This window comes from Balaenoptera borealis (genome assembly GCF_965194805.1).
Source record: "Balaenoptera borealis genome assembly, chromosome: 16".
Taxonomy (NCBI): Eukaryota; Metazoa; Chordata; class Mammalia; order Artiodactyla; family Balaenopteridae; genus Balaenoptera; species Balaenoptera borealis.
In genome coordinates, this window is record NC_138872.1 from 78,468,621 (window position 1) to 78,486,820 (window position 18,200).

Here is an 18,200-nt window from a genome sequence, read left to right on the forward strand (position 1 = left end):
TTGCCATGTAACATAATCTGTTCACAGGTTTTTGGATATCTTCGGGGGGGGGGGGGGCGGGGGGCATCTGCCTATCGCAAACACTAAACAATCATATGCCAACAAATCGAGTAACCTAGATGAAATGGACAAACTACTGAAACTGACTAAGGATAAAACACAAAATTTGAATAGTCATATAACAAGAATTTGAATTAGTAATTCAAAAACTTCCTACAAACAAAAGCCCAGGACCAGATGCCTTCACTGGTGAATTCTACCAAGTGTTTAAAGTCCTTCATGGGACTTCCCTGATGGCACAGTGGTTAAGATTCCGCCTGCCAATGCAGGGGACACAGGTTGGATCCCTGGTCTGGGAAAATCCCACACACCATGGAGCAAATAAGCCTGTGCACCACAACTACTGAGCCTGCGCTCTAGAGCCCGCGAGCCACAACTACTAAGCGTGCATGCCACAACTACTGAAGCCTGTGCGCCTAGAGCCCGTGCTCTGCAACGAGAAGCCACCCCAATGAGAAGCCCGTGCACTGCAACGAAGAGTAGACCCTGCTCACCGCAACTAGAGAAAGCCCACACGCAGCAACAAAGACCCAACACAACCAAAAAAAATAAATTTTAAAAAATAACAAATAAAAAAATAATAAAGTCCTTCACAAAATCTTACAAAAAATAGAGGAGGGAACACTTCTAAACTCATTCTGTTAGGCCAGTATCATCCTGATACCAAAACCAGACAAAAACAACACAAGAAAACTACAGAAAAATATCGCTTATTCATAGACGTACAAAATTTTTCAATAAAATGCTAGCAAATGAATCCAGGAACATATAAAAAGGATTATACATCATGACTGTTGGGCTGCACCCCACAGGTCTGCAAGCCCTGTAGTTGCCCAGCCTCGAGACCAAAGAAAGCCCAGCGACAGAGACATCAGTGGCTTATTGGACAGAGGGATCTTACACATCTGAAGCAAAGTCCTGGAGCAACACCCCACCGTGCGGCAAACAGTAGGCAGCACGTAACAGCAACCTTCACTACTTGGAGGAGAAGGACGCTACCATTTATAGAGGGAATCGACATCAGGTTGGCTCATCAGTAACCAGGAAACCAGCGCTGGGGCAGGGGGCAATCATGTAGGCAGTTACTAATTAAGCCCTATAATTAAGAGGATTGGGTAGTCATGTGAGTGAAGCAGCGACTGGTCGAGCTGGGGATGTACAGAGAACAGGAGAACAGCCATCTTGAATGGCCGGACCCTACAATGACCAAGTGGGATTGATCCTAGGAAGGAAAGATTAGTTCAACATATGGAAATCAATCAGTGGAATAGCAACATAATGAATAAAGGACAAGACCCACACGATTATGCCCATAGATGTAGGAAAAAGGCATTTGACAAAATCTAATATCCTTTCGTGATTAAAAAAAAGAACACTCAAATTAGGAATCCAAGGGAACTTTCTCAACATAATTAAGAGCATCTACAGAAAACCTATATAGCTCATGTCATACTTTATAAGACTGAAGGCTTTCCCCCTAAGACCAGGAACAAGACAAGGATGTCTGTTCTTGCCACTTCTTTTTAACATTGTACTGGAGGTCCTAGGCAGGGCAATTATGTAAGATTAAAAAAGGCATCCAGGTTGGAAAGGAAGACGTAAAACTATTTCTGTTTGCAGATGACATGATCTTGTATGTAGAAAATCCCAAGGAATACACACACAAATTAGAGCTAATAAATAAGTTTAACAAGGTTGCAGGATACAAGGTCAATATACAAAAATCAATTGTATATCCATATGTTAGCAATGAACAATCAAAAACTGAAATTTAAAAAAATTCCATTTACCACAGCATCAAAAAGAATGCAATACTTAGGAATAAATTTAACCAAAGAAGTGTAAGACTTGTACACTAAAAACTACACAACAGGGACTTCCCTGGTGGTCCAGTGGCTAAGACTCCATGCTCCCAATCCAGGGGGCCTGGCTTCAATCCCTGGTCAGGGAACTAGATCCCACATGCTGCAACTAAGAGTTCGCATGCCACAACTAAAGATCCCGCATGCCGCAACGAAGACCCAGCGCAGCCAAGTAAATAAATAAATATTTTTTAAAAAGTGGCTGCACTATTTTATAAAACAAACAAACAAACAAAAACAAAAAACTACAAAACAGTGTTGAAAGAAATTAAAGAAGAACTAAATAAATGGAAAGACATCCTGTGTTCATGGATTGGAAAACTTTCCTACGATTTATATGGAAACGCAAGGGACCCTGAAGAGCCAAAACAGTCTTGAAAAAGAACGAAGTTGGAAGATGTGTACTTCCTGATTTCAAAACCTATTACAAAGCTGTCATTATCAGTATTCCGTGGTACTGGCATGAGGATAGACATATGAATCAATGGAATAGAATGGAGAGTACAGAAATAAACCAATATTTTTATAGTCAGTTGATTTTCAACAAGGGTGCCCAAGACTAGTCAATGGGGAAAGAATAGTCTTTTCAAAAGATGGTGCTGAAACAACTGGATATCCACCTGCAAAAGGATCAATTTGGACCTCTACCTCACACCATATAAAAAAAGATGAACTCAGGACTTCCCTGGTGGCGCAGTGGTTGGGAATCCACCTGCCAATGCAGGGGACATGGGCTCGAGCCCTGGTCCAGGAAGATCCCACATGCTGCGGAGCAACTAAGCCCGTGTGCCAAAACTACTGAGCTGGCGCTCTAGAGCCCACGAGCCACAACTACTGAAGCCCAGGCGCCACAACTACTGAGGCCTGTGTGCCTAGAGCCCGTGCGCTGCAACAAGAGAGGCCACTGCAATGAGAAGCACGCGCACTGCAACAAAGAGTGGCCCCCACTCTCCACAACTAGAGAAAGCCTGCATGCAGCAACGAGGACCCAACGCAGCCAAAAATAAATAAATAAATAAATAAATATTTTTTTTAAAAAAAGGCAGACAGTAGCAAGTGTTGGTGAAGATGCGGAGAAATTAGAATCCTCATACATTGCTGCTGGGAATGTAAAATGGTACTGCTCCTTTTCAGAATAGTTTGGCAGTTCCTCAAAATGCTAAATGAGGAGCATATGATCCAGCAATTCCACTCTTAGATATATATCCAATTCTACATTTTCCCAAGAGAAAATATATGTCCACACAAAAACTTATACATTATTCTTAATAGCCAAAAGGTGGACACAACCCAAGTATCCATAAGCTGATGAATGGAGAAACAAAATGTGGTCTATCCATACAATGGAATATTATTCAGCCATTAAAAATAATGAAGTACTGATACACACTGTAACATGAATGAACCTTGAATACATAATGCTGAGTGAAAGAAGCCAGACACAAAAAGGTACATATTGCATGATTCCATTTATATGAAATGTCCAGAATAGGCAAATCCATAGAGACAGAAAGTCCATTAGTGGTTACAGAGTCTGAAGAGAGAAGGGAGTGAGGAATGACCCCCAGTGGGCACAGGGATTCTTTTGGGGGTGATGAAAATGTTCTAGAAATAGTGATGATGGTTGTACTACCTTGTGAATATATGGAAAACCACTGAACTGTACACTTTAAAAGGATGAATTTTTTGGTATGTGAATTATATCTCAGTTTTTAGAAAGCAAATTCAATATAAGATTAGCTTGTATAATCTGTATAAATAATCTGTATAAAATAAAATTTGTGATTAATTTTGACTTTTGACTTGAAAGCACTGATTATCAGATCATTTTGAACACATTTGATACCCATTCAGTACATAGGATTTTTGCTGTCAAAACTCTAGACCAGGAGTATTTTTGCTGTAACTGTGAATAAATTTACCTGAGAGCCCTTGTCCTCTTGGTAAATTGATACTGGTCATCTTATCACTCATTTCCTTTTTAAAAAATTATTATTGTGGGAATTCCCTGGCGGTCCAGTGGTTGGGACCCGGTGCTCTCACTGGCGAGGCCCCGCATTCGATCCCTGGTTAGGGAATGAAGATCCCGCAATCCATACGGTGCAGCCAAAAAAAAAAAAAAAAAATTATTGTGGTAGAATATATGTAACATAAAATTTGCAATTTTAACCATTTTTAAATGCACAGGTCAGCGACATTAAGTACATTCACAGTGTTGTGTGACCATTACCACCATCCATCTCCAGAACTTTTTCATCATCACAAACAGAAACTGTCCCCACTAAGCAATAACTCCCCATTCCCTTCCTCTTAGCCCCTGGCAACCCCCATTCTACTTTCTGTCTCTATGAATTTGCCTATTCTTGGTGCCTCATATAACTGGAATCAGACAGTATTTATCCTTTTGTGACTGGATTATTTCACTAGGTGTAATGTCTTCAAGTTTCTTCCATGTTGTAGCAGGTGTCAGAATTTCATTGCCATTCACTTATTTGTAATTTTGCCTTTTTTCTTTATGGAATGGCTATGAATCCATATCTCTAACCCAAATTTGATGATGAAATTTGTGCTCCAAAGCAGGTCCTTCAAAAAATGATCCTTCAAAAAATTCCTCATTTGAAGTATTTCAAAGGTCTGTTCCTCCATGCCCACTTTCCAGAGCATGTCAGTATTTTAAGTTTATCTACACTGAATTTACTGTGTGTGATATTTAGTTCTGGGGTTTTTTGTTTTGTTTTGTTTTTTTACTTTTTGGAATGGAAGAGGAGGAAAAGAAATGCATTGGCCTACTTGTAGGGCTTTTTTTTTTTTTAATGTAAACTTGATCTTGCTTAGGCTTGAACCTAATACAAGGCAATTTGTTTTTGTTTTTGTTTTTTTAAATTACCTCAACTTCTGTTTGGTAAAGTCATGTAATGAGATTCAACATGGGTGTGTGACTTGCTTTTTATATGTAAGTGATTTGATCTTTGTCACATTTGTGACTGTGTGTTACACAGCCTGACTAGTTTGATGATGCAACGTTGAAATTGCATCGTTTTCTAGAAATGAACCAAAGATGGCCTCTGTATATTGGCCCCTAGGTGGTTTATTTTTTCACAGCAGGATGAGACCTATCAACTCAAAATCCTGCCAGCCCCAAATTCCGGGTGCCTGTGTATGTGATACGCTGAGAAGGACACACCGTCATCTAGGCAGTGTTCTGGCTGAGAATGCAAGACCTGAGTCTTACCATGAGGAAACGTCAGACAAACTCAAAATGAGGAACATTCTAGTGGGGAGGGGAAGGGGGGGACGGAGGGGACTCAAATCTTCAGAAATGGCAATGCCATAAAAAACGAAGGCAGACTATGGAACCATTCAAGATTAAAGGAGACGTGACAGCTAAAAACAAGACCTGACCCCCCAAACTGGATCCCGTACTGAAAGGGAAAGGCTATAATGAACATTTGGGCAACTGACAAAGTTGGAATATGAATGGTAGAATAGATAAAATTGTCTCACATGTTAAATTCTGTGAGTTTATAACTATACTGTGATGGTATAAGAGAATATCCCTATTCTAAGGAAATAGTCACGGAAGTGTTCAGAGATAAAGGGCCATAATGTATGTACCTTTCCCTCAAATGCTTCAGGAAAAAAAGTGTGTGTATATACATCTATCTCTCTATATAGATTGGGGGCGGGGGGAGGGAGAGACAAAGATTACCAACAAACAGGGTAAATTGTTAACATCATGTTATCTGAGTAAAGGGTAGATGGATCTTCTTTGTACTATTTTATTTTTGCAACTTTTCTGTTTAAAACTATTTCCAAATATAAAGTTTTTTTTAAGAAAAGACATTTATGAGACAATTGAGGAAATTTGAACAATGCCTAGCTAAGAGATGATGATAAAGAATAATTGTTCATTTGTAGGGGTCATCGCAATATCATGGTAATGCTAAAGGAAGAGACTTTACTTATGTACTTGCCTGTAGTTATGCAGTATTTGCACACTGAATTCTGGGATTTACTTTAAACTACCAGTGCAGGGTGGGGTGGGCACGGATAAAACGGGATGACGTGAGTTGATGACTGTTGGCGCTGAGGGACGGGCACATGGCTTCATGATGCCATCTCTCTGCTTTTCTGTATTTGAAATTTTTCCAAAGCACAGATAAAAACAAAAACAAAGGAAAAAACGTAAAGAAAGGATTGTTTGTGTGAATTTGATATTAGGGAGTCGAAGTATTGCATGTATATTCCTGTGCGGGTCTTGAATTATTTGCATTGTTTTTAAATGATTTCTTTTTTAAAATTTGTACTTCTGCCTTGTTTGCTTTCCTTTCAGAGAGCCATCATTCTTCTGCCAGCACTGAAGTAATAGAAATGGAATTACCAGTGGAAGGTTAGAAAAATGAGGCATTTTCTCTCTCTCTCTCTTTTTTTTTTTTTTTTTAGTTTACAGTATTTTGAAGAGAATACACTCTTTTAAACACACATGTTTGAAAATACAGAAGACAACATGCCTTCTTAGAGAACTGGCCGAGTCCTCATCCTAAGATGTAGTATTAAGAACTCTGTCACTCTTACTCTTTTGATTTGTAAATGATTCTACTTTAAGTGCCTGGCTATAAAGGTTAAGTGGTAAGAAAACTTTGCCCTGATGCCATTTGTTACTTTATTTCATTTTGTCTTCTTGATGGGCATGCCAAAATCTTTTGAGCAAAGTTGAATAGAATTTTAGGAAATTCTTGAATTAGAGGTAAAACTTGATATATACTTCCCTCCATTCGTGTATAAATCCTGAGTATCATATTTAAGGCCTAAACTCTTAAAGTGGTTTATATAAGATAAAATTAATAAAGGAGATTTCCTCTGCAAACATAGAGGTATGAATGTCTTTTTCAGTTTACAGGCAAGTTGATCTTGTTTTTAGGGGTTGTACATCTGTCTCAGTACCAAAATGATTTGTGTTTTTCTTTTACATCAAAAACTTTCTCCAAGGAGCAGAGTTGCAGTCATTTTCGATAGCTTCCCTGATTTAGGGAGTCTGGAGTTTTTTGTTGTAGAGGATGGTTCCAACGGCCCCCTGAGCAATTTGTCTAAGTCTCTGACCTAGAAGAATTTTGGTAGATTTTGCCAGAGAACATACTATGATAGAGTCCAGTCTTAGAATTGTTCATTCACTCATAAAATTAGTCATTTTGAACTTCATTGCTTTAGAACCAAGAAGACAAGCGGACTCTGTCATTATTTAACTTCTGTTTATTTTTCTAAATTATGTATTTTCATTGTGGTTAAAAAAAAACCACATAACAGAAAATTTACCATCTTAACCACTGTGAAGTGTGCAGTTTGGTAGTGGTGAGTGTATTTACATTGTTGGGAAGAAGATCTCCAGAACTTTTCATCTTGCAAATCTATCCCCATTAAACAACAACTCCCCCATTTTCCCTCCTGGCAACCCCTATTCTACTTTGTGTCTCTAGGAATTTGACTACTTTAGGTATCTCATATGAGTGGAATCCTACGGTATTTGCCTTCTTGTGACGGGCTTATTTCACTGAGCATAATGCTCTCAGGGTTCATCCATGTGGTAGCGTGTGTCAGGATTCTTCCATTCATTTTTTGTTTCTTTTCTTTAACTCAACGTCTGACCTTCTCTGGATGTAAAGGAGGACAATTATTTTGAATTGAGTTTAAATCTATTCCTCCCTTATGTCATTTTACTTGCCTTTGTAAAAGCCTGTTAAGGTATTGTTTGGTCATTTTTTAAATGGATGGATAGTACAATATTTGGAAAGAAGAAGACCTGTGTAGGAGTCAGTTGTAGAACTGGTGCTGAATTAGAATCAGAAAGATTTCATGGGATGTTGGCCCTCGAAATAGTTCATTTCTAAACGGATTTTTTATTATCGTGATATAGTGGGAAGCCCATTTACAATAGAGCTGAATTTGTTTGATTTTTAAAACCTTTTTATTTTATGTCGGTCCTTTTATTTTTTTTATTATTTATTTATTTATCGGGGGCAGGGAGGGGCCGCACTGCACAGCCTGTGGGATCTCAGTTCCCCAACCAGAGATTGAACCCCAGGCCACGGCAGTGAGAGCCCAGAATTCTAACCACGAGGCCATCAGGGAACTCCCTAAAACCTTTTTATTTTAAAATAATTATAGATTCACAAGAAGCTGCAAGAATAGTACAGAGCAGTCCAATGTACCTTCACCTGTTTTTCCCCAAAGGTTACATCCTACGTAACGATAGTACAATATCAAAACAGTTTTGCATTCTAGTCTTTCTTCTTTTGCTAACAATTAATGTAAGATTGGACAAATCTTTCTAAAATGAGCCAGAGTTAGGCGAGATAAGCTAGCCAGGCTTTTGTCTATATGTAGAACTTAATGTATATGTCATAATTCTTATCCACCAGAAAACTCAATTAGGTACTTTAGGTACCTCATATAAGTGAAATCATATGATATTTGCTTTTTTGTGACTGGCTTATTTCACTGAGCATGTATATGTCATGTACATTACATGCATCTGTGTAATAATAGACCATGAATCACATGGGGGCTGCTGGCAGGATAAGAAAGGAGCAAATGGCTTTTTTTAAATCCTAGTAATTCCCAATGACAACCAGAAAACACTATGACCAGATGTATTCCATTAGCTCAAATAGAAGGATATTCTGTGTCCATTACTGCGGGTAACTTCACATTATTTGATAATATCTGAAAGTTCCTTATCTCCTCTTATCCCTTATAAGATTATCCTTTATTACCCTATTATCCTTTTTAAAATTAAAATTACCTTTATGTTTATACCTCTATGTTTAGTAAATATAAAATGTATTTAAAATGCCAGGATAAGCGACTTTTTGGGTATGGGAGCAGTAAAATGTTGGAATGTGAGAATACATAAACAATGAATGTCATTTTAGAAATTTTTTTTTCAAGATTCTACTCAGCTTGTCCCTTCAGAAATGAGTGAGGACCCTGAAGCTGAGGTGAAAATTGAAGGTTGGTTGCCAAAAACCTTGCCACATTCACACGGCTAAGTACAGTTTTCATTTTTTCTGAAAGGGGAAAGATTGAACTCAATGTGTGTGTACCTATGACCAGAGCAGCCCATATTCCCATCAGGTACCCAGTGCTCTAGGCTTGTCAGACAACAGAATTAGGCTGTGCAAATTAGCCCGGGCCAGAGTAGGGCCAAACTGTGCTTGGTCCAGTGAGGAAAGAATGAAGCCCGAAGGAGGGGAATGAAGTGGGGAGGGGGAAACTGAAAGGGGGAGGGGAGAGGGAAAGAATGAAGAGGGGGAGGATGAAGAGGGAGGGGGAAATGAAGGGGGCAGGGAGGGAAGAATGAAGGCAGGGAGAATGAAGGGGGGAGAGGGGAAGAATGATGGTGTGTCTCCTTGTGTCCCTTTGAGGTCTTGCTCTTCAGATGCAGAATCTCAAACACCCAAATGGTTGATCTTTCACAGAACACAGGGATTGAACTTTGAGTCCCTCAGAAAGGACTAGACAGGCTCATTTACATTTCTCATATAGAACTTAAGTGAGCGTTGTGTGTATCATTTGACCAGAAATCATGATAACGTCAACTGTGCTTTTACTATTTAACCCCATCTGAGCCTTTCCTTGACTGTCTGTTATCTCATTTCTCATAGGACATCTGCTTCCTAAGTGTCCTCTTGGACACATTCGTATGTCTTCTTTCCTATCCCCCACCTTTAAACTGAGAATAACAACAAAGGAAATTTTTTTTTCTTTTTTCTTTTTTTTTTTGGCTGAGTGGCATGTAGGATCTTAGTTCCCTGACCAGGGATCCAACCCATGCCCCCTGCACTGGGAGCTTAGAGTCTTAACCACTGGACTGTCAGGGAAGTCCCAGGAAATATATTTTTAAACACGCTTCTTTTTAAATCAAATTGGACTGACTGAAGTATCAGGGGCTAGGAACTAAATAAAAGCCCTGGTGCCCTTTCTCCTTTGACATCGACATTAAACTACAGAGACTCAAACATCAATTATTGCCAAGCCAGCTTGTTATTCTACAGCTAAATGTTCTCTGGAGTTTTAAAAATTTAGCCTGGCCTTCTTTTTTTTTTTTTTGGCCACGCCTCCTGTCTTGCAGAATCTTAGTTCCCCAACCAGGGATTAAACCCAGGCCCTGGCAGTGAAAGCACCAAGTCCTAGTCACTGGACCGCCAGGGAATTCCCTAGTCTGGCCTTCTGATCAAAGTGGCAATTTGATAGTTTTAGAGGAGAAGTAACCTAATTTTCTATAAGTTCTAAATTTCATTTTCTGTTTAAGGAAACACCAATTCATCCAATATTACAAATTCTGCAGCAGGTGTTGAAGATCTTAACATCGTTCAGGTGACGATTCCAGGTATGGAATTCTATCTGACTTTATCATAATTTAGATTATGTTTTTCATTTTGTTATATTTTAACCACTTTATGACATGGGTTAGTCTCTTGGAGCTATTTTTTTGCTAAGTTCACCCTGTCAACTAAGGAAAGACAATTCAGGAATATAAAATATGACGCCAATTGCCACACACTGAATATCTTGCTATATCATACCTTGTTTATCAGATATATTGCTTCTCACAGCCCTGCCCTGGTGCATTACCTGGAAAATACCCCTTAGGGCAGCCAGCTCCAAGCACTGGCTACCATTGGATTGGAACTAGCCACAGAGGTGAAATGTATTTGCTGCCCATCAATTAATCTTCTTTTCTGAATAGGTGTATATAAAACATATCTGGAGAGATACAAAATAATCTAATAGCATAGATCCTCCAAAGAAGGAAACTTGAAAGCTAAGATAGGGATGGAAGAGAGACATTTCATGATTTACTGTTTTATATCATTTGAATTTTGAACCACATAATCGCTTTTAGTTATTCAAAATTAAATAGAATAAAAATTTCAAGTATTAAAAAATTTTCCCCCCTAATCCTAGCACATACATCTTATTCATTTTACTTGCTATGTTGCACTGGCTAGGATCTCTATTATAATGTTGAAGAGTAGGGGTGAAAGTGGACATCCTTATCTTGCATGATATTGAAAATGTTCTCTAAAGCAGTATGTCTTATATTTACATAGAGTCATAATTTGGAAAATTCTCTGTCATCTATAATGCCTTAAATTTACAAATTTCCAAAATGCTTAATTATTGCTAAAACTAAACTGAATGATAAGCCAGGTAAAGTGCTTTCACACGTGCTAACAGGTGTTTCCTCCAACAGCTTTTCTGGGGAGCAAATACATGAATAAACCTGGTTTGCTTGTTTTTTTAATTTTTTTAGATAATGAGAAGGAAAGACTATCAAGCATTGAAAAAATAAAACAACTAAGAGAACAAGTCAATGACCTCTTTAGCCGAAAATTTGGTACGTTTTTATATCGTTACATAACCAAATTTTATACATTTGAAATATTTCCTTCTAATTGATTACTTTATCTAAGAAATTGATCTTTCTGTGAAGGAGCTGTGATCAAAATTAGTGTGTATTTTTACTGAAGAAGAACTTTTACATGGAAACACTAATTTCATAATAATAATAGCTATCTTTTGGCCAATAGGCACATGAAAAGATGCTCAACATTGCTAATTATTAGAGAAATGCAAATCAAAACCACAGTGAGGTACCACCTCACACCAGTCAGAATGGCCATCATTAAAAAGTCTACAAATAATAAATGCTAGAGAGGGTGTGGAGAAAAGGGAACCTTTCTACATTGTTGGTGGGAATGTAAGTTGGTGCAGCCACTATGGAGGACAGTATGGGGGTTCCCTAGAAAACTAAAAATAGAACTACCATATGATCATGCAATCCCACTCCTGGGCAAATATCCAGACAAAACTATAATTCAAAAAGATATATGCACCCCTATGTTCATAGCACCACTATTCACAACAGCCAAGACATGGAAACAACCTAAATGTCCATCGACAGATGAATGGATAAAGAAGATGTGGTGTGTATATATATATATATATATATATATATATATATATAATGGAATACTACTCAGCCATAAGAAAGAATGAAATAATGCCATTTGCAGCAATATGGATGCAACTAGAGATTATCATACTAAGTGAAGTAAGTCAGAAAGAGAAAGACAAATACTATATGATATCACTTATGTGGAATCTAATATATGACACAAATGAACCTATCTACGAAACAGAAACAGAATTACGGACATAGAGAACAGACTGATGGTTGCCAAGGGGGAGGGGGTTGGGGGAGTGATGGAGTGGGAGTTTGGGGTTAGCAGATGTAAGCTTTTATATATAGAATGGATTAACAAGGTCCTACTGTATAGCACAGAGAATTATATTCAATATCCTATGATAAACCATAATGGAAAAGAATATTAAAAAAAGAATGTATATATATATGTATAACTGAATCACTTTGCTGTACAGCAGAAATTAACACGACATTGTAAATCAACTATACTTCAATAAAATAATTTTTTAAATAGCTATCTTTATCAAATCATTATGTTGTATACCCAAAACTAATACAATGTTGTATGTCAATTATATCTCAATTAAAAATAAACTTAAAATATTTTTAAAATAATTATAATAGCTATCTTTCACTTACTGACTTTTTACCATAGCTGAGTATTGTTTTTAGTGTTTGACATGTGATTAATCATTTAATCCTCACAAAACCCTTTTCAGGTAGATACTATGATAATACCTATTTCATGGGTAGAGAAACAGTCTGCTACACTACCTGTTACCAATTTCAAAATCAATAAAATTATTCATACACCCTAGCATGGCTGGAAAATAAAGTAATGGCTGATCACCAATGTTGTTACTTGATGCGATTAATTTTAAAATCTTGACATTAAAGATAAAGCACGGTTTGGGAAAAGCAAGTGACACACAACTGGTTTTACACTCTTTGTATCATCACAGGTGAAGCAATTGGAGTGGATTTCCCTGTGAAAGTTCCGTACAGGAAGATCACCTTCAACCCTGGCTGTGTGGTCATTGACGGCATGCCCCCGGGGGTGGTATTCAAAGCCCCTGGCTACCTGGAAATCAGCTCCATGAGAAGGATCTTGGATGCCGCAGAATTTATCAAATTCACCGTCATCAGGTACGTGAGAGTCCCCTGCCTGGTCAGGAGAATGAGCTGCAGATCGTAACTTGCTCAAGGTGGAGCAGCTGCGGGGCACAGGGATTCTCACCCCAGGACGTGGGCGGTGGGTCCCTGCAGTCAAGTGCTATGTCATGCTGCCTGTCACACTCAGTTCATCGTATTCTGCTTCTGGGAGCTGTGTGTCCTCGCTCCCGTTTCTTGGTGATCGTGGGCAGCCTGTTTTAGTTTAGCCTCGCACTGACACTCACAAAAGTTTGTCAAATAGAACTAAGTGGACAAGAGAGGAAAAGTGACCTCTGTTGCACTCACCAATGTCTCTTTCTCTTCAGACCACTTCCCGGCCTCGAACTCAGCAATGGTGAGTATCCTGGGGGAGAGAAGATGGTCCTAGCCCCTGCTGTGCCACGTGGGCTGTCTCAGTGGACACTCACCGCCAGAAAGAGCAAAGCATGCCGCTCTTTATGTGCATTTTGTTTTTCCTGCTTCTTTTAAAGCCCTTTAATTCTGTTGCTCAAGTTTTATTAGCCAGGCATATTTTTCTCATATAACAATTTGACGGAGCTTGCTGTGTGTGATGACATACCACATTCTTATCCAAGAGTCCTTTATGGGGTCGGGGTGGGGGGGGGGCAGCTCATATCATAATACTGAACTACTACTCTACCTTATTTGGTAAATAGTACCTGCCTGGCCACCCCAGTCCCACCACCAGGATCTCCCACCCCTGACCTCCCCACAGTTCAGAACCAACAGGGCCTGGCACAGCAGGGCTCCCAGAACCCCCTCCAGTTGACTTCTGTTCTGATTGGACAATGTCCCAGCCACTCTGCTTGTTAAATATTTTTAATGTCTCCCCTAAAGTCCTTGCAAGCAAGTCAAAATCCTATTGGATATTAAAGCAGAAGGCGTAACCAACAAGGACCTCCTGTATAGCACAGGGAACTATACTCATCTTGCAATAACCAATAATGGAAAAGAATCTAAAAAAGAATATATATATATATTTATTTATATATATATGCATATGTATATATAACTGAATCACTTTGCTGTACACCTGAAACTAACACAACATTGTAAATAAGTGTATTTCAATAAAATTAAAAAAAAATAAAGTACCTATAGAAAGAAAAAAAAGCATAACATGTAACGACGTTCCTAAGAGTCATCTAGGGAACCTCCTCATTTAAATTTGGAAACTGAAGTGTTCTTTTAAAATGCACAATTATTATTCCTAAACTCCTCTGGTTGTTAAATAGCATTTAACATTTTTAATAGCTTTATTGTGGCATAAATTTACATACCGTAAAATTCACTTGTGCAAACTGTACACAATCCAGTGATTTTTAGTATATTTACGGAGTTGTGCAACTATCACCACAATCTAATATTAGAACATTTCCATTCCCCCACCTGAAAGATTCCTCCTACCCATTTCTGGTCATTTCCCATTCCCACCCCCAGCCCCAGGCAGCCACTAAATTGACTGCCTGTCTCTGCCTACATTTTCTTAAAGTGAATTTTTATACCTGTGTTCTCTCAAAGTAAAGCTCACCTGCATCGTGGCCCATTTCTTTACATTGAAAACAAGTAGGTTCTTTGAGGGTCTGTGGCTATCACCGGCGTCTTTTGGGACTCACAGCAGTTAAATCAGACGTCTTCTGTGCTCATTCCCTTCTCTGTTATTTCAAAGTTTTCTTGAAAATCAAATGAAAAAATATATGTTAAAATGCAGATACACTTTCAAATCATTCTCATTTAAACCAGATGGGCAAGCATAGGACTTGCTGAACCTCACCAAAGATGTCTTTCTTTTGGCTCATCTACCTTTTAATTTTATTTATTTATTTATTTATTTATTTATTTATTTATTTATTTATTTATTTATTTATTTTTGGCTGCATTGGGTCTGTGTTACTGCGCACGGGCTTTCTCTAGTTGCAGCGAGCGGGGGCTACTCTTTGTTGTGGTGCAGTGGCTTCTCTTGTTGCGGAGCACAGGCTCTAGGTGCGCGGGCTTCAGTAGTTGTGGCACGTGGGCTCAGTAGTTGTGGCGCACGGCCTTAGTTGCTCCGCCGCGTGTGGGATCTTCCCGAACCAGGGCTCGAGCCCACATGCCCCACACTGGCAGGCGGGCTCCCAACCACTGCACCACCAGGGAAGTCCCTTGGCTCATCTACCTTTCAAAAAAGGGAACTAGTGGTCAATATTGAAAAACCGGGGACTTTTTCATAAAAGTCCATTTCCAGGTTTTCTTTAGCAATCTGAAGATCCGAGCAGGCCAGGGCCATGCTCCCTCTGGCAGTCGTTTGCTTGCCCTGAGTGTCCCCCGTCCTCACCCCACACCTCTGCAGGGCTGGGGTGCTCTCCAGTTAACCACGCCCCCCCCCCGCCACCTTATCCCTTGCATTTGTCATCATGCTCTTGCTGGTGTTAGACTAACAGTCGATTTAAGAGAAAACTGAACTGTTTCTTGTCTCCATGTTTCTATCAAAAGTGGGAAAAAGAAAGATAGACCAAGAGGGCCGTGTATTTCAAGAAAAGTGGGAGAGAGCGTATTTCTTCGTGGAGGTGCAGAATATCCCTACATGTTTAATATGCAAACAGAGCATGTCTGTGTCCAAAGAATACAACCTGAGACGCCATTATCAAACCAACCACAGCAAGCACTATGACCAGTACACAGAGAAGATGCGTGACGAGAAGCTCCAGGAGCTGAAGAAAGGGCTCAGAAAGTATCTCTTAGGGTCATCAGACATCGTGTGTCCTGAGCAAAAACGAGTGCTTGCAAATGTGAGTCCAAGGGAAAACCCTGCCGTCCAGCCCATAGAAGACGTGGCTGGGAACTTATGGGAGAAATTACGTGAAAAAATCAGATCATTTGTGGCCTATTCTATTGCCATCGACGAGATCACAGATATAAATAACACCACCCAGTTGGCCATATTCATCCGGGGCGTTGATGAGAATTTTGATGTATCGGAAGAACTTTTGGATACGGTGCCCATGACGGGGACAAAATCTGGAAATGAGATCTTTTTGCGTGTTGAGAAAAGTCTTAAAAAGTTTAATATCGACTGGTCGAAATTAGTAAGCGTGGCCTCAACTGGCACTCCTGCGATGGTAGATGCCAACGACGGGCTGGTCACAAAACTCAAGTCCAAGGTGGCGATGGCTTGCAAGGGCTCAGATCTGAAGTCCGTTTGTTGCATTATTCACCCGGAATCGCTCTGTGCTCAAAAGTTAAAGATGGACCACATCATGAGCGTGGTAGTTAATGCCGTGAACTGGATCTGCTCCCGCGGACTGAACCACAGTGAGTTCACGACTTTGCTCTATGAGCTGGACAGCCAATACGGCAGCCTTCTGTACTACACGGAGATTAAGTGGCTCAGCCGCGGGCTGGTGCTGAAGAGGTTCTTTGAATCGTTGGAAGAAATTGACTCCTTCATGTCTTCCAGAGGCAAGCCCCTGCCTCAGCTGAGCTCTCAAGATTGGATCAAAGACTTGGCCTTCTTGGTGGACATGACTATGCATCTGAACACGTTGAACATCTCTCTCCAAGGGCATTCCCAAATCGTGACACAGATGTACGACTTGATTCGGGCGTTCTTAGCTAAACTGTGCCTCTGGGAGACTCATTTGGCCAGGAATAACCTGGCCCACTTTCCCACCCTGAAATCGGTTTCCAGAAATGAAAGCGATGGCCTGAACTACATTCCCAAAATCGTGGAGCTGAAGACGGAATTCCAGAAGAGGCTGTCCGATTTCAAACTCTACGAAAGTGAACTGACCCTGTTCAGCTCCCCTTTCTCCATGAAGATCGAGAGCGTCCAGGAAGCGCTCCAGATGGAGGTGATTGATCTGCAGTGCAACACGGTCCTGAAAACCAAATACGACAAGGTTGGAATACCAGAATTCTATAAATACCTCTGGAGCAGCTATCCCAAGTACAAAACCCACTGTGCCAAGATTCTCTCCATGTTTGGGAGTACCTACATTTGTGAACAGCTCTTTTCCATTATGAAACTGAGTAAAACTGAGTACTGCTCCCAGTTGAAGGACTCCCAGTGGGATTCTGTGCTCCACATCGCGACGTGATGAAGCACACTCCTGGGGGGGCAGGATCCCCTGGGCTGGAAGCCTAGAATCCTCTAGACCCGAGGGGTTGCAAGATGAGAAAATGAGTTATTAAATATATCTGGTTTTCCGTTTTTTCCCACTTTGACTCGGAAATATTATTTGCAGTTATCATACCTGTTTGTATGACATTTTATGTTTCCCCATAGCCCAGTAAAAATCAAGAAAGCTTTATTGTATTTCTAGTAGTTGACTCTTCTTACACCTGGCCTGTTTCACTCACTCACATACTTGCTTGACCCTTGTGGGCATTGGGGCTGCATTCTGAAGTTTAAATCAGTCCACAGAGAAACGGAGAGACAGATGCATATATGCACTGGGGGTATATGTGCACACACATCTATCTCCCCGCCATTGGCGTGGAATTCCGTGTGACCTCACGTGTTTCCAAGTTGAAGGAGAATCAGTTAGAGACGTGTTCACATGCTGTGGTGTCCCTGCCTTAGCCATCCCTGCCTCCACACGAACCTGAAAAGGTAGGACTTAAAATGGAAAATCCCAAAACAAATAACGTAGGTTTTCAAAGCCTAAGTTGAGGTTTGGGGGCTGTCTTTTTTTTTTTTTAACTTTTATTTTGAAATCATTTCAAATGTATAGAAAAGTTGCAGAAATGAAAGGAGCCTGAAGAACACTTAACGCCCTTTTGCCAGATTCTCATATTATTAACATTTTACCCCGTTTTATCATTTGTTTGCTTTCTCTCCCCCTCTCTGTCTCCCATGTGTGTGTACATTGCCTGTGTGTATAAATGACTGTATGATTATCTGTAATAATGTATATAAACTTATGTGCATAGTTTCTTTCTGAACCATTTGAGGGAAAGTTGCTTACCTCATTTATCCCTAAATACTTTAGGGAGTATTTTCTAAGAAGAGGGTTTCTATAGCCATGATTTAGTTACCAACTCCAGTAAGTTGAACACTGATGCAATACTTTTGTCTGGTTTACCATTCATATTCCAGTTTTGTCAGTTGACCAAATAATGTCCTTTCCTTTATGGAA

The 18,200-nt window shown here is 39.8% G+C and overlaps 1 protein-coding gene across 4 annotated transcripts in view; it reads left to right on the forward strand.

Annotated features, from left to right (window-relative positions):
• Positions 1–17,377, forward strand: part of LOC309612618 (general transcription factor II-I repeat domain-containing protein 2) — a 54,508-nt gene extending 37,131 nt beyond the window's left edge. For 3 of the 4 annotated variants that reach the window (XM_082358541.1, XM_082358543.1, XM_082358544.1), the window contains 7 exons: positions 6,256–6,312; positions 8,868–8,930; positions 10,231–10,308; positions 11,236–11,319; positions 12,873–13,056; positions 13,389–13,417; positions 15,556–17,377. In XM_082358541.1, coding sequence (XP_082214667.1) covers positions 6,256–6,312; positions 8,868–8,930; positions 10,231–10,308; positions 11,236–11,319; positions 12,873–13,056; positions 13,389–13,417; positions 15,556–17,159 — 2,099 coding nt within the window. In that variant the 3' untranslated portion in view covers positions 17,160–17,377. The remainder of the gene's footprint in view (positions 1–6,255; positions 6,313–8,867; positions 8,931–10,230; positions 10,309–11,235; positions 11,320–12,872; positions 13,057–13,388; positions 13,418–15,555) is intronic. The other variant, XM_082358542.1, reaches the window with a different exon arrangement.
• The last annotated feature ends 823 nt before the right edge of the window (positions 17,378–18,200 follow it).